Genomic DNA, 24093 nt, shown 5'->3' on the forward strand with positions numbered 1-24093 from the left:
TAAAAGAGACATATTATCTATACTTCTTATTCTAGTGCTGTCCATACTCAGTCCTGATACAAGTAATATCACTTATGGTATAACCTTTTACTTTATCTCTCTTCCTTCTCTTTCCTCAACTTTTCTTTTTGTAATCTTCTACTTCACTATCAAAAACAGCTATGGAAGAATGACCTCAGTTCTTCTCTGGCTTGTAAGTAGTACTACCTGGCAGCAGTCAGGCTTCAGTTTGTTATTGGTGACAGGCAAGACACAGTGAACCCAACTTTACTTATCACTGTTGCTTAGTTTTTACATTAGAAAATTCCTGTCTGATCAGGTGAAAAAGTAGATGACAAATGGAGGCTCACATGTAATTCCTACTTTATCTGAAAGGTATATTTTCTGAAATACATTGCAATTTCTGTTTTACTTTTTTCTGGCAATGCAATTACTGGTTCTTTTACCAGCTAGTGTGGAAAATTTGAAGGAAATTGTTAACAACCCAACTTTGACCTGGTGGCACAATGTCATGTACAGTGAAGTGCCTCTTCTGATGTACTGGAGGGTTACTTTGACTGGGATGAAAAGTAATTCACAGTTTGTTCCCCTTACTGTTTTCTGCAACTGCTCATTTTCTCTACACTCACTACTCATTTTTTTCTTGCTTCCTCCTTTATAGTAATATAAACCTGTAATTTGTTGCTGCTTTAAAATGTTGTTCTGCATCTGAACTTTCTTATACTTCAATGCTGTTTTACCTTAACAGGAAAATTAACACTTTGATGGGGAAGGGAAAAGGGCACATCAAGTCTATGGTGAATCAGTTGAGTTATGTAAAACTACTTTATAATTTCAAATCACTGACTTCTTGAAATGTTCTTTTACTTATGTATTTTAGGATGTGAATTCTTTGTGCATCAGACTGTCTGAAGCTGAATATGCTTTGTGAAACAGAACTTCCAGGATAGGGTTGTTTTTTTGTAATTAGATTAAAGCTTTAGTTTCATTTCACTCTGAAATTCAAACGTGAGAGTGAGATTTATTAACAAACAAAAGTGTATGCTCAGCTGAATCCTGAATTAAGTTAATCCTTGCTCATGGAGTTGTGTTGAAGTAAAAATAGTATTGCTATTACAGGATGAAATTTTGTAGTATCTTAAAAAATGCAAACCAGTTTGGATCTGTTGGTTGCAGCTGCTTTTTTTCTAATATTATCTAAATGCAGGTGAAAGCTGTGATCTTCCAAGCTCTACTGCTATTAGATTTATTTATCAACCTTAGCAGTGTATACTAATGAGCCATTGCTGGTGGAAATAACCTTAAGGTTGTTAAATATAAAGTGGAGATCTGTTGTTTGAGAGCCTGGTGTAATCTGATCCTGGTTTAAGAGGGTGTCTAAACCTTGTTGGTTAGATACTGGAGGATCAATCTCATTTCATGTGCATGTTTTCACATGTCAGAGCAAGAAACTTGACAGCAATGCTAAGGGAATTGAGAATCTGGTGGTAGAAAAATATTTTCATTTGATTAATATATTTGTGGTATTCTGGGACAATCAGAAAGCCCAGACTAAGACATAATAAGTCAGGGGATATTGGTGGCATTAGCTGGAGAGTAAGCATAATAGCTTAGAAATTCAGTGTATTTCTGATGTGGTAGAACTCAGGTCTTAGACTACCATGCAGAATGAGTAAGAAAATCAGTCCTCCTGCAATACAAGGTCAACACGACTCCTTTGATTACTGGTCAGTTGATTTTTCTTTTGTGTAAAAAATGGAGATCAAGAAGTCTAAAAGCAAGTTTGCAAGTGCTGCATTTTCCTGTAATACAGAAGCAAATTATGTAGTTACTGGTTTAGAGCAAATGCTTCCTTTAGTGTGAAGCAGTTCTGGTATTCTGGAATATTGCTTGTTTGGTTGGTTGTCTTTTTGTTTTATTTTTTGTTTGTTTGCTTGCACTCTTTTTTGTGTGTTAATCTGTCTCCAAGAAAATAAAAGCTGAGATGAAGTAGCTTAACCTAAGAGGAGCAGAACATAATTTGTACAAATAACTTGTTTTGCCTGGTATTTACTTTAAAATAATATTCAAATTTGTAAGTGGAATCCTAATTGGCTTAATTAGTGGATATGAATGCTATTTTTAATTTGAAAAGCAATTAAGCTATTAATTTAACTGCAATTAAGATAAATGTAACTTTTGACAGATATATTGAACAGAGTCAACCTCAGCTCATCACGAAGGGGGATACAGAATGGTGCACCCAGTAGAGGTACTTTATTGTCCTAATATGGTAATTAAAAATAAAAAATCCACAACACTTATGAAACATCTGACTGCAAAATTACATAAAGATAACTTTGGAATCCTTTGCAACAGGTACAGTCACTACATTCAAGTCTGAAAGTCACCATTATGTGATACCTGCGTCCAGCCCCGGTGCCATGCCTGTTTCATCCATCTTTCAGTCTGTATCCAGACCTGCATCTAGCTCTGTAGCAGTTCAGCCATTGTCCATACCAGTGAATGTTTCAGGAACTTCACCAACGTTGCAGAGACCAGTTGCTGGATGTTTATCAACACAGCAGATTCCTGGGTCAAGTTCTGGAATACCACAGCCTGGCACCAGACCTGTAACCAGCCCAGTGACAACACAGCCAGGATCAAGAAACATCACGGTTCCTGTAGGGGCTCAACCTGTTTCCAGGCCCGTGGCTACTGTACCTGCACAGCCAGTGATACTCAATCAGGTAAATTTTTCTTCCCTTAAGCTGTAAAATACTGAAATTAACTTTGAATAAATCAGTGAGGAATATATGGAATCCATCTAGTGATCTGAAGACCTGGAATAATATAGACTAGCATAATATAAACAGTGAAGATTGTAGGGCCGTGACCTTGCACTGGAAAATTAAAATAGTTTTTTTTTTAAATACTGATTTGCAAGACTCAAGGATGGTAGCTTTAGTAGCAGTGGTATTACATTAACTGGGAACATTTGGCACAAGGGGTTATTTAATTTATGTTGTTTGAAGAAATGATGGAAACTATCATACTCTAAATTTTGCAGATTTCTCTGCTCAGACATGGATCCTCTGTATTGATAAATCAGTTTCATTTTTAAACATCTTGGACTTGGTGTTTACAGTAAGTTTGTGGTTTCCCAACCTGATTTTTACAGTGCCTCTCTTGGGATTTTCACTTCTTAAGAGAATGCTGTAGTGGTAGCTCCTTAGGGATTTTTTGCTTTTTGGCTCACATGTCAGTTGTAGTGAAACAATAGTATGGTAGGGAGGGCTTAAACAGCTAAAAGTTGCAGGTTTGGTAGACAAAGCAGTTCAGCCACCTATTTGCTTTGCTTGAAAAGCCCAAGGGAGTTATGCACATAGATCATGTATCACAGATCCTCCTGAGTTGCCAGAGAACCTCAGAATGATAACTTTAGGGAGAAAAGTTAGATGCTGGTTTTATTGCCTTAACCATTAGACATTTGAGTGAGTGAAAGAATAAAGGTTAAAATTTCCCAGTTGTGTGAGGCTAACTGTGATGTGATACCTTTATTGAAACTAATTTAAACTGAAAGTTTATTAATTTAAATTTAAACTGAAACTTAGACTGGGTGCCTGTAGGATTATCTACTACTGTCAGGTTAGAATGAAAACTGATAGTAGACAACATCTCCATTGTCCATAAAAATATACACACCTACCATTGTCCCAGCTGCCAGTCTTTAAGTATAAATAAAAATCATGCAGTCTAATGTGTTCTCTGTTTGTTGAACAGGAGAATGGACATAATAAGACCTTTAAAATGTGAGAATTAGGTGGTGTTCTTAAGACTTGTGGCTAAGTCATTGCCAATAGGGGGACTGGATTTTAAGAAAATTAATGCAATGTAGTAATTCCTTGTCAACTGGGTAGCTGAATCTTTGGCAGATTCATTAGGAAAGAACTTGAAGTTTCCAGTGTTGAGTCTTCAGCAGTTGATTGCTAGTTTGCAGAGAGAAATCATGGACATGTCTAACAAAGTTAGCTAGCTGAAACAGTCACTGAAGGCCTGAAATTTACCTAATCAGAAGTCCAGAGATCAGTAGGATATCTGGGTTGCCTCTGTAGTCCTCTTAAATCTGTCTTTATAAAGCAGGACAGATAATACAGTCTGCTACTTCATGCAATGTATACACATATTTCAGATCTGTAAACTTTGTGTTTACATGTGGCATAGTATGATTTATTAAATCCTTAGAGGAGTGCTGGGATGTCTTGCAGAATCTTTACTGCAAAAGGAAGCACTCCCTTTTACTTCCCTTGCAGATACATACTCATGTTTTTGTTCTAATAGATAAGGCTGCTAGTGGCCTCTACCTTGTTTTGTTTTAGAAAATCTTAAAGAGACCTAGAAAAGCTTAAGGTTTCAAAAAGGTATATAGGGAAAAAAAAAAAGGATCTCCAAATGTGTACTGGTCAGCTCTGCCTATTTGAGGTTACACTGTCTTGCTTTAGAAAGTAGTGCATCCTTTTCTGGGATATCCAGTACCTATGTGGTACTGGTGTGGTCTGTGGTCTCTTAGAGCTTCCACTGTTGATATTGTCAAATGTTCCATGATTTCTTTTTTCTTTAGTATCACTTCTGCTTCAGTATGTCATTTGTTCTTAGTGTCAGATGGATGTATCTTGGTTCATGTCCTTGGTTTGAATTGTATTCAAGAACTTAGGTTTTTTTTTATTTTATTTCTCCTTTATCTAGTCTTTGTTTCACTTGGGGCCACTATTTTATATTGATGATTTACTGCCCTGAGCTTTCTGTGGTTCACAGATTTTCTCTTTCTTCCTAAATTGAATCTTCATAAGTGGCAGGGGCTTCAAATAAGCTTTTTTTCTGGGAAAGATTTGATCTGTGCATTTTCAGCTTCCAGATATTAGAACTTACCTTTGAATTTAAAATACTGTGATGTGAAGATGACTGTCAGGTGTGCCTAGACACTCTCACCCCTTTTTTGGTGAACAGCCTTCAGAATGCCTTTGCATTCTTAATATGGTGCAATAGTTTTTTTAACCTCAGGATGTCAAAACTTTTGTCTGTGGCAACTCTTTGCTTTGATCACCGAGTGAGTTGAAACACATTTCCTCAATTTCATATCATGTAGGTCTATAATTTTCCTCTTGTCAGTCTTTGGGAATTCCAGTTTTATTGAAGTATCCCTTTCCAATCACAGACTTCAGACTTGCTGGCTTCCTTTAAAAGTCTAGTTTTTGTTTTCTTGTTACTGCACTACATTAATGCAGTTCCAGAAATTCTGAATTGGATTTGGCTTCTCTCATGATCTTTACATCAACTGTAATCCAATCAGAGCTAGTGGTGTTGAATCTGGTAGCAATAGGGCTATGCTCCTCTGTAAGAAAACTTTGCCCTTAGTGGTGAAAACTTTCTATAATTCAGGGCTCAGAATGCTTGCCAGTAGACCCCAGCCACTTCTGTCTATAGCTGTTTCCTACTTAATAGGCACCTTTCTCAGTCTGACTGTGATTCAGGTTCCAGGTGTTCCTAGTTAATTTTGGGAGAGAAAAGTCTGATTCCATGCATTATAATTTTGCTCTGTGGAGTTTGTTACAATTACCATGTTGTTTTTCACATGTAGGAAACCTAGGATGCACAGTTCATACAGGCAGTATTTTCCCCAGTCTTTTGGAAAACCAAGGGTTATGGTGTTTTGTTTTTTTTTTTCAGTTGAGCCCAAAAAGCTTAATTAATAATGGTGTTGGGTTTTGCTGTTTTGCATGTGAGAGCACCTGTACATATTAGTTTAATTTCTTCTTTTTTATGTGGTAAAGCTATTTTGGGTTTTTCTTTAAAACGTTTTTGCTTTCTAAGGCATGGGGAGGTACTGTTTTTTTCAGTTAAAATGGCTGAGCTAAATTGCACTGAAAATTATGAAACTTTTAATTCCCAGGATGCCTTTTTTCACATTCTTTCTTGCTAGATACGTATATACTAGATATAAGTTTAGGGAGATGTATGTATGCCATCAGATTACCCAGGCTGCTATTTTGAAGATAGTTTAAATGTTAGCAAGACTTAAAAACAAACAAATCACAGAGTAGTAAGAGAAGCAGATTTTGTGTGCAGCTGTTGTACTGGTCATGGTGTGCATAGACCTCCACAGTAACACCTGAGCACAAACTGCTCTTGAGCTGGGGTTTGCAGCCTGAGCTGCTTTCCTTGTAATTTCACTGCCTAGTCTGAAACCATTGTGGCTACAGTAACACCTATTCTGTTGTGACTGTAGCTCTTGAAGGTTTTACTGGTAGGAAATAGAGCAGAGAAATTTAGTAACTGTTTCCACAGCTACTCTTGAATATTTCTCTTTTAATTTAGGTTACTGACTAAAAGAATGGTTCTTCATCACCCTTAAGGTCCTGCAGGGTCTTCATTTGAGAGATGTACAACAAAAAGGCAGGATGGGAAGAAGCTGCTTCTCTTTTTGTTAAAATTATGGTGCTTAGGAATCTGAAAATAGATAATCCTACCTGTATCTGTACTTGTACACATCTTTAGACTTCTTTCCATCAAGCTTAGCCAACATGGTGTTAGTTAAAAATGTGGTAACTTCCACAGGGATATTTTCAAATAAGTGGCACAGTTGTGAACGGGAAGCATTTTGTGAGATCAGTCTTAGAGCAAAAAGTGTTTTGGTCTTTGTCTCATGCATACATGAGATGTTTTAAATCATAATTTTTAGGAAAATGGATCTGCTCATGTCAGGTTTTTTGTTTCACAATACAAACTGGTGAAGCATAACCAACTGAATTATTTTGGAGTAGAAGGATCAAGTACCAATATTTTGCAGTTCATCCCTTAATGGTGAAATTAAGATTAACTCTAGTATAAGGTTTTTCTTAACTCCTTATTGCTATTGCTGAAAATATTTCATGTTCAGACTGTTTTTGTTGGGAGGAATGGCCTTTTAAAATCTGAGCAGTATTGGTGAATACTGAAAAGTTTATTTCTCCTACCTCACCCCCTACCCTTGAATATTTGTAAAGAGAACTAAATTTCATGTTTCTTTTCCCTCCAAATGTTATCTATTTGAATAGTCAGTGATAGTGTTTGGCCTTAACATCTTCCAGTGTTGGAGTCAAGAAATGTGTGTGGACTATTTAATTTTTTATATCATATGTACTACTAAAGGGCCAACCTTTTAAACTGAAGAGAATGAAGATACCTGTAGTCTGTAATGCTGAAAACTTAGTGTAAGGTGCTAAGAAACATGATCCAACTCTTAGGGTAGCTGTGCTTTGGAAAGTGAACTTGGTTATATTATTTGCAGAAGTCTTTAAGAAATTACAGAAAAGGAAAAAAGCCTTTATAATACCATGAATGACTGCTAAAGATACTTTTACTTTGATTAAAGCTTGAACACTTGGTAGAATTTGACTGATTTAGTATCATCTTGTTTTGACAAGTTCTACTTGCTGCAATTTTGTGATACTTTTGTATCTATTTTCGTTCTATTTTCTGATTTTTTTTTAAAGTGCAGCTAACTGTTGCAGAAGAGCAACTGAGTTTAGGTTGGAGAAAGAAAGCTTGAGTTTTTTTGAAAAACATTTCACATATTGTTTGAAACATCATCAGACTTTTGAACAAAAGCAGTTACAATTAACAATTCAAACAAGTTCAGTAATATTTAATAAAGTGAACTTTCCCAGGTCTTACAGTTGCTTTAGTATTCTGAATAAATTAGAAACCACTGACAAAGAGTTGCAAACTTCTTAAAATGTAAAAAGAAACTATTTGGGGGAGATTGTAATAAACTTGATTTACAGCTCAGTACGTATGAGTACTTTTAAGCAATCATATGTTTTTGAAATAAACCCTTTGAAGCCTGCAACTAAAAAAATGTTAAACCTCAAATTTCTTTTCCCTCTTGAAAATATCTTATTAGGATTATATTATGGATTCTCCACCAGCTGCACCAGATAATACATCTGGTATACTGTTTGGTGTGAGACAGAACTCGGGAGTTCCACAGTACCAGACTGGGCCAACAGTGAATGTAACAGGTGGGTATAACTGTAGTAGTTGATAAGAGAAAGAAACAGCCTAATGTCATTTAACTGTAGTGCAGATCTTTGAGTTATAACTTTAAATAGGATTTCTAGAACATAGTATAGCTACTTTTTCTTTCCCCTATACACAACACTGTATAATGTTTCATGAAATAAACTTCGGAGCCTTGTGTTGTTGGACTTTGCTTTTCAGTGCATCAGACTGACTGTAATATCAAGTGGTGTCTTCTTATGATCATTTAGATGGGCAAAAAGTACTGGCAGATCCACTGTACTTTTTTTGAGAGAGAAAGGCTTAGTTTTAGTATATTTATAATCACTCTTTGAGTAGCATGAATAGGAATGACTGTTAGCAAAAGAGGAAGCTAGGAAGAGTATCACAAGAAGTTACTGAATCATCTGTGTGGATTCCCCGTGGTGATGATCTTGGTTTCCTGAGTGCTGAATATAGGAGTTGGAGTAGATGGGATCAGAAGGATCCTGTCTGAAAAGAAGGGAGAGGGTACATCGTTTGACACCAAACTATTTTTTTTTCAACTAGCTAAATTGGGTTTCAGCAGAAACAATTTAACCCACTGAAAAACAAACAAAAGCACAAGCTGCTTTTTTTTTTTTTTTGTGTCGCAGCAGGTGAAGTAGATTGGAAGCATGCAGTTTGTTCAGTCTTAAACAGGCTGTAATTTGGGACTTCCATTCTGTTTTGTGGAGGATTTTACTTTTGTAATGTGTGACCAGAATCCTTCCATTCAGTTGTTGTCATAAGATAAGATGACCATCTCTTCTCCCATGCAGTAGCAGTTAATGTACAGTGAATGGCCTAACCAGGTCATACTAACCAGTTACATAGATCAGAGTGATTGCTAATTATTCTCCTTGATGTAATGATATTGCATCTGTTTTAGGCCTTCATTCCAGATACTTATGAATGAAGGGTTGGTAGTGTATTCCCTTGCATGTGTCCCAACTATTTTGTGATCTCATTCCTGTCATACTGGGTTAAATAGTTTTTTGTCAAGTAAGCAAAGGTTTTATTTATTGTAAGTGGTTTGGTATTCTAGCCCTTGTACTCCAGAGAATAGATATAAAAGTTAAATTGTTTGTGGGTTTGTCTTTTGATTTTCTAATTTGGGAGACCTGCTTGCATATGTAAAAATAGCTTGTATTAGTCTTTTATTGGGAAAAATACTTGAAAGCATTAAGGATTGTAAATCAGTGTCTCAAATATACCATACTTAGTCTGTGTTCATTTCTGCAAGATGGCAATAGGATTCAGAAATTAAAAGGAAAGGTTTGTAATTCAGGGTTGAAACAAATATTTTTGACAAAAAAAGCAGATTTAAGATGCATTTCACTTCTCAACAAGGAAGTGTTTTTGTACTTTGTGGTTTGGCTTGCACGAGGAGGTCACATAATGTGCATAAATTCATTATTTTTGTCTGTGCCAATGCCTACTTGTCTGTGTTGGTGGTGTGCTGCTTCTCATTGGTGTGTGGCACAAGCCAAGCTGGAATACATTATTTAGAAGCAGAATCCTGTTAGAAACTGGATTGTGATACTCTGCAGGACAGTTTAATTTTATGTGGATCAGTAAAGACATGGTTTAGCTTGATACAATATAAATATTTCTTTCTGTGGTCTAAGCAGGGAAATGACAAGCTGCTAATGGACACTAACCAAACATTTTGTAAGATTGCCAAAGAGGTGGTGGTGTTCAGTTGGACAGCATTGCTAACTCTTATCTGCAGGTTGGATGGGCACCAGGGATGTATGTAATGTTCTCTTACAAACTTTACCCACTTGGTGGAACCAGAAAATGCCATAACCAATAGAAGAACTGTTCTGTGGTACTTACAAGTTGATTGGATGTTTATAGTGCTAGATTAATGAGAGATGTTGGTGAGGTGCAGTGTATTGGAAACAATTTGGCTTTTATGTCCCTGTTCTTCCAGTTCCATCTGACTGTTACCACAGTATATTTCATGCTTTTATTCCAGGTTACTATTTCTAATGTCCTTTGCCATAATTCATAAAATCAGGATTAGGCAGCACAGATGCACCTAAGTGTTAAGAATTTTGCAGTAGTGTTGTAATATGTGTTCAGAAACCTGTCAGCAAGGTGATGCTGCATTGAGTATGCTTTGCTGCTGCTTGAAGTCATTTTAGATATGGCAAACACTCATACTGTGTGTATAAGCACAGCCAACTGTTTCATAATAGCTACAAAATATTAACAAAAGTATTCACTAATAGCACCTTGTGAAGATAATCAACTCCTGAGCAGCCAGGAAACTAAACAAGAATTGTTTGACTGCTTCTTTTCTGTGCTCTCTTGAGTTCCAGAAGTCCCTGACAGTTTCAGCTGCATGGTCTGGGTTAGAGGATTGGACAAACTGGTTTGGAACATGGGTGGTTTAAGGAATTCTTTTGTCCAAACACCAACTGAAAGAGGCACTTGGAGGAAAAGAGGGATCAATCTGATTTATACTGGTTAGATGTTAAATAATCCTTGGAATGGGTTGGATTGTTTTTCAAAATAGGGTAAATTTTTCTTTTAAAATGATCAAATGAGAATTCAAATGCACACCTATGTATATTCTCCTGTTTTATTACTGTTCTTCTGAAAGATAATTTATTCCATCAAAATAAAATAATCCTTTTTTTTTCCAAATCAAGTTTTAGATGGTAAAATAAAATATTTCATTAAAGGTTTTTGTAAAATCAGTAAGACATTTTGTCTGTTCCCTGGCCCTCATTACACATCTGCACATAAATATATAGCAACAGTTCCTGCTGTAGGTTGATGTCCTGATACTGAAATAGCTTCAGTGATACAGAAGAATGCTGAAGTCATAGCAGCTGCATGGAAGCCTTTGCTTATGGAGACATATGTTACAGTAACCAGATCATATATCTGACAGTGAAAATAAAAGTAAATTAGACCTCCCTAGGAAGCAGTGGTATTTAATAATCTGTTTATTTTGTGAATGTTAATTCACATGCATAGAGTGAGACGTTTTAGCTTAATATCTTCATTATATCAGAAAGAAGGAAAGGTGTGCTGCCAAGGATTAAGTTAGGATCATTAAATATGTATAGAATAAGTGAATGATACTTTCCTGTATATGAAGCACAGTGTTGTTGATTCTCCAGAGTATTTCCCACTAGGATTCATTGTGGATTGAATGGGGAGACCATCAAGACTGTTTGCCAGGTGTAGATAGTTACCACTGAGTAAACACAACCTGGGGGAGGGGAGGAGTTATGTTTCTCCTCACAAGAAGTTTGAATAATTTTATGTGACACACATTATTTCTGCTTGATGAGAAGACTTCTCAAGATACTAATTCAGTTTCTTATTATACCCACAAAGAAATCATCAGAGCAGCAAGGTTACTGGGAGGGGAACATACAAGAATGTCCTTAGTTCAGATCATCCTGTCTGGAGCTGATGTTTGCTCCTTGTCATAGTTTATGACAGCCTTAAGGCTATTTGCAGTCTGTGTTTCTAAGAGATTTTCAAGGCCTGTGCTGGCACTTCAAACCTCTTGGTGTGTAGCTGTTCTCTTTCAGGTCTGCTCAAGGACTGGTCTCTATTGAGAATATCATCAAGGGTGATCTTACAGTAATTGTAAGATTGGTGTGAGACATGGGTTTCAGGACAAGATGGAGCCAAGTATTGATGGGCATGTTAATCAGGTATCACACCCCTGAATTTCCAAGTTACTTTTAGTGATTTTCTTTTTTTAGAATAAATACTGCAATCAATAAGTGAAACAGCTGTTCTTTCAGAAGAGAGTAAATAGATGTTCTGTGATTGGACATTAAAAGCTGCAACAGCTTTTGTTTTGCATACAAACTGAAGTCAAGTATTATACAGAGTTCAATAATGAACTAAACCAGCACTAACATAGCATCAGAAAAAAGGAGATATGTTTTTTATCAGAATAGTGGAGGTTGTTCCAAACAGTAGACATTGCAGAAACCAGGTGCTTATCTTAACTTTATTTCTGTGAGCTTGTTTCAGTTTAGTGTTAAGATCAAGATGTGGTCAAGATCTTCAGGTCAAGATGTAAAAATCAGGCTGGAGAAGTTCAGGGGATCATAATGTGTTTACTGGGTTTTGGGATGGGTCTGTATCTCTTTGCATTTACCCTTTCCTTCTCCACTGGCCTTAGAATATTTAGTCTGAGTTTGTTATTGTCTTAGCATCTGTATGACTTATTATTCTAGAGAAATCTTAAGTGCTTTGTGTAGACTTGTCCATCCTTTAAAGTTTAGGCATCAATATTTGTAATATACTGTGGACAGAAACCTGAGATTCTTCAATTTAAACCACTGTAGGTCTGAATGAGAGTAATTTTGTATCTAAGCATTTTGCTATTTCTGAAGGGAAGAGTGTAACTCCAAAAAAGGCCAAGCCTGACAAAGTTGGTGCTGGAAGCAATTCAGCTGTTTCACCTACAGCAAACTCTCCAACAGTAACACCATGACAAAATATATATTGAAAATGTAGGGTAGTTCAAACACTGTCAGTCTGTGCATCTCTTTATTGGAAAAAGCTTGCACTCCTGTAATGTTTAAGTTGATTGGTATTATTAATTTTATTAAGGCAACCTAAATAAGATACTCTATTCCTATGCCTTAAATACCCTTCTGTGCAAAGCTTTGCCTGTCTTTACAAATTAATAGACCCTAGCATATTACCTATTAAAATTTTAGACCCTTACTATGTAGTAGGTATGTTGGAATTTTCTAAATCAATGACTCATCACATTGCTTTGTGGTTGTGAGGACAGATGATCAAAATAAATGTCCCTGACTTCGTACTCTTATTTCAGATTTTTTTTTTCAACTTAATGCAGAGTTGAAACTCTAAAAAAACCAAACAGTCAGGAAATCAAGACTGAAAAAAAATTGTGTGGAATTTATCAACTAATTCTGATTAGATGAAGTAAAAAAATAGTTCTAGGAATGTCAGGCAAGGCAGCAAGGACTGAGACTGTCCTTGAGGTCCTTTGAGGTATTCAGAAGTTGACTAGACCTGACTCTGAGCATCCTAATGAGGCTGGACTCCCTTTGAGTGAAAGGTTGGAAAAAGCACCTCTCCAAGTCCAGCCTAAGCAATTCTGTACTCAACTAGCTGTTGCAAAGTGTGCTTTGCAGTTTCCCCTTTTCTTTTGCAACAGTGTTTTTGATGCAGTTTAATATAGCGGAAGGGAGGAGGGGGACTGAAGTTTCAAAGAGGATATTCTTTCAAAGACATTTCTCTCCCTACAAGAGAATGGGTGGTCTTTTTCTTTCAGCAAATTAATAATTAGGTGCATTTTCCTCCTGCACCACAAGGCACTTCCCAGCTGATAGTAATGGATGAGGATTTATTCATGACTGAGATTTCCAGCCACAATACTCTGCTGTAATGTTAAAACGAGGAGCTACCTACAGTGTGAATCTGTTGTTTAGAATAATTCAATGGGGTTTTTTTTCCATATCTTGTTGGCAGCTGACTTTCTGTCAGACTTCCCCAGCAATGAGAAAGAAGTGGCTATAACATGAAATATTGTAGCCAAAATTTTTCCTCAGCCCTCGGTTGGGTGAAACAGATATTGTGCTCCAGCCTGTAATACACAAGATAACCACAAACTCTTAGTAAACACAGTAAAAAAGAAGTAGATCATGTTCACTGACAACCTTATTTTTATGAGTTTGTCTCAAAGCTGTCCCCTGCTAGTATAGCCCTTTCTTATTTATCACAGAATCCAGCACTGTAGCACCACAGAACACAAGATCTTGCTGCAGAATCTTTCCTTCAAATCAGCTTGTACTTAGCTATGATGCATCAAAATGTTTTATAAACCATAGTAGTGAAGACTTGTAGAACACTGTTTGATCCACATCTACCTCGTGGACTATGGGAGACTTTTTTTTTTAAGAAAATGTGTAACACTGGCATGATCATCTCTTCACTCATGCACTTACTCATTCCCTTGCTAGAAGGTGGATGTATTTGTGTGTTTTGATAGCATTTTTTCATTCCCCTGACAGGGTACAGTTGATTCTACAGTTGTTACTTAAAATTCTTCCTGTCTTTACCCTGTTCTTCTAAACTACTTAGCATGGAGTCTTCTAGGTCTGCCTGACTCAAGAATGCAAGAGAACTTCATTTGGAAAAGTAGCTCATGCTCTGATGGGTTTTGACAGTTTGGAGAAAAATGGAAGCCTGGATTTATTCATTAAAGTTTAAGCTAATGCACATCAGTTTTGGTTTTGCTCAAAAGGTATCAATTGTTTTAATTTGATAAGAGAAATGCTATTTCTTTTCATTACTGGAAGTAATTATTTAGAGGTTTTATTCTCCAGGTTCTCCAAAGACACCTTTGCTCAACAGGAGTGATGCATCTGAACAGACCTAGGTTCCAACAACTTTCCAGAAATATTCTCATCTCTGAGAACCAGATGTTGAAATTCCTTTCCAAAACCAGTTATCTGAACCCTATTGTGGTGATCATCAGGTCATGGCATAAACCAATTTTTATTTGATCATTTGAGGACTGAAGTCCTTAAAACCATCAAAAACCCATGCTGTTCAGGGGGTTCTGGGGTGATCATGCACAGAATTAATGTTTTTCCTCTTTCATGATACCTTCAGCCACTCCAGCATTTTTCATATTTGTTGCTAAGGTTGTGTAAAAGTTGTTTATATTTCAGTATCAAACAGAACAAATGCAAACTCAGTTTGGAAAAGTACTTAAAAGACAGTTGTAAAACCTTGCTTATGTTTACTACAGCTACATCACTTGTGGTAGCTTTCATTTGAAAGAACATATTTTGCTAGAAGAATAATAATAGAGTTCTGCTCATGAATTCTGAATCTTAACATATTTTAAATTTTACAGGTACAAATGCTGCATCAAGCACCATTAAAAATGGAGGACCTTTTCCACGAGCTTGTCCACAGTGCAATATTCATTTCAATCTTATGGATCCTCTAAAAAATCATATGAAGGTAAAATATTTTGGGGTTGGTAAAAATTATAACAAACTTAGGTGGGCTTCTGTTTGGTTGTGAAAGAGTGCTGTTTTGATATGAAGATAATGTGGCTTCTGCCTATGATCAACCAGTGAATAACCCATGCAAAAAGGAGTATGAACTGCTGTAACAGAAATCTGTGAGGCCTTGAGCTAGTGCTAACAGAGATAATTTCAATATACTGGGTTTAAGGTACTGTAAATGGTAGCTATTGTCCTCTTCAGTTTCCAAACACAATTGAGAAATTCACAGGAGTAAAAAAAAAATCAAGGGTTTTATCTTTCTCTGATCAGTATTTCCAGATAATAGCTTTTGCACTGAGTATATTAACTGAATGAAAGAACCATTGAAGAAGTGGCTATACTTAGTATTATATAAATTTTTAGTTAAACTAAATTGGATAAGTATTGCAAATTACACTTCAGCAGTGTGAAATTAAGTCCTTAGTTGTAGACTTCTTGAAAGTAGTCCTGCATGTTATTCAGCAGGAGAAAGATCTGCCCTCTGAAGCATTCTAATTCTGTTGACTGTCAGAAAATTCATAATATTTTTGGACAAAATACTTCATACTTTTTAGACATTAGGTTGCATAGTATAGCATCGAGTTAAGCATTCATTATATGCACTTCAGCATAAAGAAGCTTGAAAGGTATGTGACATGTGACTTAGAGTTTTTTAATTTTTCAGTTTTTAATTTTTCAGGTTTCAACATAAGTCCTTCTGAAAGAAATAAAATAGAACTTTCCAATAAGTTCTCACTAAACTTACGCTTGTCAGCAAAATAATTGCATAAAAGCTGATTTGTTCTCTTTCTTGTTACTAAATTTAAATGAAGTAAATATTTTTTCTAATGAGTCAGGCCATACTGGTATTCTTCAACTTATCTTAAATGAACATGGTATTCTATTCCCTAAATGCTACCCAAAGATCTGTCACTGTTCAAAATCCAAATGTGAATATGAACAAGTCATATGTCAGAGAACTGGCATTTGCATCTAACTCAAGTTAGGAGTGTCTGTAGTTTTTAAAATGCTGTTGTTGTTGTTGTTGATGCAGTTTGAAGACAGAGTAACACCTTTGTCCCCATCTGTTCCTTCTCTTCCTCCTTTCTTTCCAGTATTGCTGTCCAGATATGGTAGATAATTATTTCCCTGCAACGGACAAAACAGAATGTTCAAGCACAAGCAAGTTTGCTGAATCTGAGAAAGGAAAATTGATTATGTTAGTTAATGACTTCTATTATGGGAAGCATGAAGGTGACACCCAGCAGGTACAGCAGGAGCAGAAGACTCATACGACATTTAAGTGCTTCAGTTGTCAGAAAGTTCTTAAAAATAATATAAGGTATTTGAATTCACTTTCTTAATTGTTTGGTTGTCATTACAGCCCAAAGCACTTAGTCTCATGCATTAAAAATTTGTCTCTCTAGAACAGAAACTTTTTTTGTGTTGAAAAATGATAATACTGGGTGACTAAAGTAATTTTAATGGTGTCCAGCATAAACAGTAGAGTTGTAATGGTAGCAGTTGTAGGACTTTGGGGCTAGAAAGGGCAACACAAGGTATTTTACAAATTGCCATCTGGATTGGTGGTATCAGTATATGTGAATGTTTGTTCCCTTTAAGAATACCCAGTGAGCTATTGTTGGTATTGTGATTTGGTTATTTTAATTGAATAATTCTACTTCTGCAAAAATGCTGCAAAAATCTTCAGTAGTCTGTTTTATTAGGTAGCTGAGTTTGTCATAATTCTTTCTGAAGTTAAGGTCACTGAACTTTTTTGCATGCATTCTTCAAGGGAAGCTGGAGTAGCAGAATGTAAAACTGAAAAATGGGCTGTCCCTTAAAAGGGCACAGCCTGCAAGTTAAAATAAACAGGTTTATGCTAACATTAGACCCACATTATTGAACAAAACAAGTTTCATGTAATAGCAAATATTAAATTTGCTATTAATCCTGAAGTATGTGTAATTGCTAAATAAATTGCTGGTAGCTTGTCTTCAGCAGCTTGAAAATATGTGTTGTTACACTTCAAAAGAGTTGACACTCATGATTTTTTATTTCCTGTTAATTATGGCATTTCTTCAGTTGCAGTTTATCTTTTTAGGAGTAATAAACAATGCATGATATGAGCCAAGAGGTGTTTCTTGGTTTTCTATGCATAATACTTTCCAAATAAGCTTTTCAAGAAAAGTGATCCACAGAAAGAATACTTTTCCACATAACTGGGTTCATTGTAAAAATAATATTTTTCGGGTATCATGTTCTACTTGTGTAAGCTCTTGGTGGTGTTGTGCCTCTGTGTTCCACAGCAAGTCATTAAAAATGACCACTTAATTTTTTCTTTGAATTTCTCAAGTCAACTTTCAGCCATACTATTTTTTGCTCTAACTTTGTTGCTCTAGTCAGTAGTTCTGTAACTTCAGAATTTTTATTCCGAGGTATTTTTTTTCCCTTTGACCATTTACAACAGACAAAAAAAAAACCCACATTACTCTGTAATTCTGGTGGAAGTTTTCTGGACCTAAATTCAGAAAACACTCATGAGAGTAATCCCCTGCTTCTGTTAGGAGAGCTGTGGTTGAATACTCCAGTTTCAGTTAAAGTAGCATGCAGAACTGGTGTCAATTCCTTCCTTCTGCTTAGGTACCTGGAGATCTTTGGTTAGCTTTTTTATGTTTTTTTCTTTCCCCCTCGCCCCCCTTTTTTGTGAGCAACTGCATGATAAGAAGGAGTTACAAGATATATGATAAAAAGCTTGAGCTTGTTCTCCTTGCTCATTTGATTTTTCAAATTCCAACGTCACTGCTTTTAGAACTACATTCCTTTTGTGTGACCTACATTTAATAGTTCCTCTGGCTGTACTGAAATGATGCATGCTCCAAATAGAACAGTTGTTGAAGTTTAATAGTAGTGGGTTGTGTAACTAACCTGTCCTTGTGCTGCTCCACCAGTAACTGACCTGCCAGTGTTGTCCTGGGTGCCTAGACTTCTCAGACAAGATAGGTTCCTCCTACAGATACGTGGACATATTAATGAGGTATAGGTGGTAACTTGAACTGGTAGCATACCACCAAGTTTCTCATACTCTCTTGATTGTCAGCTGCACAGTGGCATTCTTTGATAACTGTCCTTTGTAATTCAACTGAAGTCCTAAATGCTTGATACAAAGCTTCTGGAACCCTGCCAGTTTTGATTGGAGGTTGTTTCAGTTAGAGCTATAATGTCCTAATTGTAGATGAATTCTTACTGCTTAAGAGTTTTCAGCAGAGCTAAAATTATACTGGCTTCAGAATGTGGCTTTGAAACTGGTGGTGGTGAAGTGTGAGCAGCTGACATGTTACTGCCTTTGTTAATTTTCCTTTATTTCAAGGCAAGAATTCTTTCTAAGCAAAATAAAAATGCAATAGATTGATAAGTCTTAAAACACATTTCAGATAATGTTGCATGTTGCTTAAAAGAGTGAAGATTTCTTTTCAAGCTTTCAAAGATGATTTTTAGCATAGTCAGCTTGCTAAACTTTTTTGTCTTTAGGTTGTTTTTGTTAAACTGAGAAGTCCTTACAGAGTAAAGTTTACAAAGAATCCTGTACATCTTGCCTGTGATGTATCATGTACGGTGAATGTTAAAATGTCATTTTTTGCACCTGCCCACTGTCACGTGAAGGTTTATGAACCACATGAAGCATCACTTGGAGCTTGAGAAGCAGAGCAGTGAAAGCTGGGAAAGCCACACCACCTGCCAGCATTGTTACAGGCAGTTTCCCACCCCCTTCCAGCTCCAGTGCCACATTGAAAGTACACACACGCCTTACGAGTCATCAAGTAAGTTGGATTGTATCACCTTGAATCTTACTGCCACCTAAAATTTTTAGATATTTTCTGACTTCTGCTTTGCTGGTTTGTAACTTCAGACTAAAGCTGTTGTACTTAGGAGAAAAAATCTTGAGTTTTAATATAGACCTGAGCACTCATTCAATTTAAGTTAAAGCGATGTGTGTGGAAAAGTTTAGAAAAGTTTTTGTGTTGTTTTTAGTTGAAAGCTTGACTGCAAGAATTCTTGCTAACGACCTTGCACTTCTGATTTCCTGAAATTGCACAGGAAGTTTCTTCCCAACAGTAGACTAATCATTATCATAGAATCATAGAATCATAGAATCCTAGAATCCTAGGGGTTGGAAGGGACCTCGAAAGATCATCTAGTCCAACCCCCCCTGCCAGAGCAGGGCCCCCTAGAGTACATCCCCTAGGAACGTGTCCAGGTGGGTTTTGAATGTCTCCAGTGAAGGAGACTCCACAACCCCCCTGGGCAGCCTGTTCCAGGGCTCTGTCACCCTTACAGTAAAAAAATTTTTTCTGTTATTCAACTTGAACCTCCTATGCTCCAATTTACACCCATTACCCCATTAAGCTGCTTTACTTTTATATATTTATACAGCTCACCTATGCATATATGTATCCATATTGTCATTTATCTGCTTAAAACCCCAAAGGAAATTTTACTGTTTTCTTGTTTTTCCCTTTCCTAGCAATATGTAAAATCTGTGAATTATCCTTCGACACAGAACAAGTTCTTTTGCAACATATGAAGGACAATCATAAGCCAGGTGAAATGCCGTATGTTTGCCAGGTATCTCTGAGTGACTGTTTTGTATTTAGATTACACCACCCCCCAGTCTTTGTTGTCAATAAACTTTTAACAAAAAGGCCAACCTTTTTGTTTCAGGTATGCAACTACAGATCCTCAGCTTTTTCAGATGTAGAAACACATTTTAGATCAGTTCATGAAAATACTAAACATTTGCTTTGCCCGTTTTGCCTCAAAGTCATTAAAATTGGAGCACCATATATGCATCATTACATGAGACATCAGGTAAGCAGATATTTTCTATCATTAGTGCTAGAAAAGTATTAAATATATTGAACATATATATATATGTTCTATTTATTTATATGTTTTATATTCATATAAATATATAGAATATATATATATAGAACTTAACCGTTTTGTGTGGTTTTTATTGCATAAGAATAGATAATAAAATATGGCAGAAAAATCATAATTGCTTCTTTTGCAAAGTCCTTAAGGGAATTGTTAGACTTTGCCATGTTTTTGTGTGAAAGCAGCTCCCTCTTTAAAAAGAATCTTGGAATATCCTTGAAAGAATATCTCTGCTATTTTATTTCTTCACTGAGTTCTGCTTTTTTTGGTGGTTAGTAGCAAACCTTTCACTGCTTCAAGCAGAGAAAAAGATTATGAAGTACTGTGTTTTCTTGTAAATGTAGTGATACTCTTCATAGTGATACTGCCTGCCTTGCATTTTCAAGTAATTAAATAATTCTCTTTTTAATTCCTACACGATATCTTTGTACAACATTAGGAGTTCATCCTGTTGATATTTTAGAAACTGGATAACCCTTGCTGGAGACAGGCTAGGGGTGGGGTTTTGTTTATCATGACATTCATGCTTACTGTAGATTGTTTCATTTTTTTAAAGAAAAAAGGAATTTACCGCTGCACTAAGTGCAGACTTCAATTTTTGACATGCAAAGAAAAAATGGATCATAAGACTCAGCATCACCGAACATTTAGGAAACCAAAACAGTTAGAAGGGTTGCCTCCTGGAACAAAGGTAAGTGTTCATAGAGGAAACATAGAGGGGGCAAAGGAAATAGATGTATTGGTAAAGAAAGGAGTGGAACAGAAAGAAGTGCTTCTCCCCTATCTTTTCCAAAGCAATAATTTTTTTTTTTTTTTTTTTTTCTTTTTCGTCCCACCTTGAAAGTCCAACTCTAAAAAACTTTGCAGCTCTTGTTGCAAAAATTGCCAGGCACAGTTTATGGTGTCTTCCTGGTCATCCATGGTGTTACTCTCTGTCCTACTCATGTATGTGCCATCCTGTCAGTACTGCTGCTTTCTTCAGCTGTTGGTTAATTTGTTCTCCTCCACTGATCCTTTACTGTGTTTGGCATAAAGGAGATAGTCTGGATGTTGGACTGAGCAGTCTGCTTCTTTTCTTGTGAAAGGTTTTCAACTTGTGGAAGGTGGTGGCAGAAAAGCAATATTGCAAGACCTACTTCTCAATAGACCATGTGGCTTAAAACTGGCTTCAGTAGATCATTTTTAGCTCCAGCATTTAAAGCAGGGAGAGGCCAGAATTTTCTGCTAAGTGTTTTAGGAAGTAAACTTGGATCCTCTCAGAATGCTTAGGCTGTCTTTAAGTCAGTCTTCCATTTCTTGAGAAGGAACTACTTAAACTGTAGATTTCAGAAATTTTAATGTTTCTTTTAATGAAGTGTTAAGATATATGTCCTTTCAGTTGAAAGGAAGAAGAAAATTAGCATTTTGGTCAGCTCTTTGCAGCTCATTTGTGGTAGAATCAGGAAGGGAAAAAGACTGAAGTTGATGCAGATTGTGTTTCTTGGCTGAACGTAAAGCACAGATTCTCTCTTCTGTGACAGTACCTCATTTTTCCAAAGATTTCAGGATCTTCATGGTCTAATAAAAGCTTGGGTTATGTTAAAATTTTGGTTTCAGTTGACCTTGACAGGATGTAGATGATGAGGCTTGGAGAGCTTGGAACCAGGATTAGAAGATGAGGTGCTTCTAAACAATGAGCATGGGCAAGAAGTGTAATGAGGAATCAAGCTGTGAGTGGAAACTGCAGAACTGAATTTCAGGCCAAGACAAGGGAGTGCAATGATGCCAGATGGGATATCAGAGACCAGACTTGGTCCTTGGGGGTCTAGGGTGAGGAGCAAAAATATCTGAAGGAAGCTGGTCATGAAGCAACAAGATACAGGGTTTTTTGTAAAATCCAGGTACTGATGGTATTGTTTTATGTTCTTACTGGCTCTAGCTGGCCTGACCCTTCTGTTTCCCTTCCACAGCTACATTTTTTTGGTTGTACAAAAGAAGGATGTGTGAAGGTCTGAAAAAGAGAGCAGTTGTGCTTTGTCATGGTTAACTGTTTCCACCAGAACAAGAGCTTTTTAAGTATACAATAGGCTATTGAAGTGAGATTTACTCAAGTCATATTTCATGTTTTACAAAGCAGTCTATACTGGGAAGTGTTTCTTACTCTGATTTTTGTCCCATGTGGCTTAAACTTTAAGCAGGAGCTGGAACTTAGAAAGCTTGAGTCTAAATAAAAAATTTTTATACTTTTAGGTGACTATTCGAGCATCTTTTGCATCTCTTCAATCAGGAGCATCAGCTACATCTTCTGTTAGTACAAGCACTTCCACCTTTCAGTTATCACCTAAAGCTAAAAATACAACCACTAGAAACCATAACAGATCTAATACAAATAGGTCGAAAGCAAAATCAAAACCAGCTACATCCAGGAAGCAAAATGCATGGACGAGCAGGAAAAAAAAAAATGAACTTACAAATACAGCATTGCATAATCTAAGGTAAAATGTTACCATTAAAAATGTCTTAATACTTTGAATATAAATAACTGGTCATTTAATTATCTTTTGGCAACTTCTCATACTGCAGTACAGAAGATTTGACACTTCAGTTTTGCAGAAAAAGCACGTGCACAAACTTCTAACATACTGGTAATGCAATTATAATTCTGACTCTTTATTCACCAGTTTTCTTTGTGATAGGCTACTTTATGATGAAGGAACAGATGTTCTGGAAACTTTCCTGTTCTAAACTTAAAATTTATCTCTGCACAGAGACAGAGACTCTTGAAATAATGACTTGTTAGGAAGATTTATGTTTAAAAGTGACCTGCTGGGGGAGATACATCTGCCTGGGTGTTCTTTGGGAGTTTTATTATGGAAGTAAAAGTATTTTCCTCTCTCAGTTTTTTAAGGGGTTTATTTGAACCCATTATTTAAAGGGTTAAACTTGTCTGTCCCAGGAGATACCTTAATTTGGTAAGCTAACAAAACAAAAAAACCAACAACAGTCAAACAAAACCAACCCCATGAAAGTAAAAGCAAGCTGCTGGGAGAATGCTTTCTTTATATTTACAATTTACTGGGGTTTGCTATCCTTATGTTATTAATAATATGGGTCTTTTATGGACTAGAATATAATTTTACTGGATGAATTAGCAGTTTTCTTTATCAAAGCATGTAGATATCTCTCTTCCAGTAAGGTGGTCACAGTGTTATATTTGCAAGTTCCTCGTTTTTTCCCTAATGTAGGCAAGCTTGCTACTAACCTAAAGCAAAAAAAAAAACCAAACAACAAACTTATTTTATCTTAAAAGTGTTGATATTAACTATTAACTTTTTCATATGACTGTTAGGTGTCGTTTGGGAGCTCACAAATGCATTGAGTGTTACTCAGAAATAAAAGATTTTGCAAGCCATTTTCCTGCTTATGTCCACTGTAGCTTATGCAGATACAACACTAGCTGTAGCAAAGCCTATGTGAATCACATGATGAGGTAAGAACTCCAGATTTTTATTGGGTTATCAAACACTCCCTTAATTCATATAAGGTGTGTAAGGTGTTTCTATTTAGCTGAATTTTGAATTGAGACACAGGACTGGCAGGGAAATGTGTAAAGTTAAATTTTTACTTTGTAATGAGGGCCTGAGGGCCACGTTAATGTTCTTCCAGTGGCTCAGGAAGTGTTCTGTTTTTGATTCAGAGTCTCTGTGGAATCTTGCATACTCATTTCAGACAGATTTAACAAACAATGACTAATTGTTGCATGTTCTCTGGATTTCAGATTGAATACCTCATCTGATTTTACAGGTGCTGAATGCATACAGGCACAGCTATTGCTAATGAAGTCTGTGCTCAGAATACTGTGTCTCTAGAGCATTCTCAAGTGGATGCTTTTTCTTATGCTACTTGTGGTCATCTGTGAAAATAATATCTCACTTTTGTAGGAAGTTTGTCACTGATTGTGAGGCAGGGTAGCAAATTAGTGATGACAGCTGTAAAAAAGCTTGTTAAGAAAATGAGTTACTTTTCAGAGCATTAGAAATACACTGTGCAGTAATGAGGCACAGATCATGTAGCAGTGATGCTAGAACAAAATTCTGAAAAG

General features: G+C 36.3%; 1 protein-coding gene across 13 annotated transcripts in view; it reads left to right on the forward strand.

Moving 5' to 3' along the window:
• The window catches only part of ZNF280D (zinc finger protein 280D), a 44830-nt gene that overhangs the window by 5274 nt on the left and 15463 nt on the right, over positions 1 to 24093 (forward strand). For 6 of the 13 annotated variants that reach the window (XR_011728087.1, XM_071755108.1, XM_071755099.1 and 3 more), the window contains 11 exons: positions 2186 to 2251; positions 2359 to 2729; positions 7922 to 8039; positions 14939 to 15048; positions 16190 to 16416; positions 18738 to 18895; positions 19600 to 19700; positions 19797 to 19943; positions 20569 to 20703; positions 22242 to 22486; positions 23341 to 23481. Coding sequence is in view for 12 of the 13 variants with exons in the window: in XM_071755099.1 (XP_071611200.1) it covers positions 2186 to 2251; positions 2359 to 2729; positions 7922 to 8039; positions 14939 to 15048; positions 16190 to 16416; positions 18738 to 18895; positions 19600 to 19700; positions 19797 to 19943; positions 20569 to 20703; positions 22242 to 22486; positions 23341 to 23481 (1819 nt within the window). In the remaining variant the exon portion in view is untranslated. Of the gene's footprint in view, positions 1 to 159; positions 194 to 2185; positions 2273 to 2358; positions 2730 to 7921; positions 8040 to 14938; positions 15049 to 16189; positions 16417 to 18737; positions 18896 to 19599; positions 19701 to 19796; positions 19944 to 20568; positions 20704 to 22241; positions 22487 to 23340; positions 23482 to 24093 lie in introns of those variants that run through there. The other 7 variants (XM_071755102.1, XM_071755103.1, XM_071755106.1 and 4 more) reach the window with 5 other exon arrangements.

This window comes from Heliangelus exortis, chromosome 11 (genome assembly GCF_036169615.1).
Source record: "Heliangelus exortis chromosome 11, bHelExo1.hap1, whole genome shotgun sequence".
NCBI lineage: Eukaryota > Metazoa > Chordata > Aves > Apodiformes > Trochilidae > Heliangelus > Heliangelus exortis.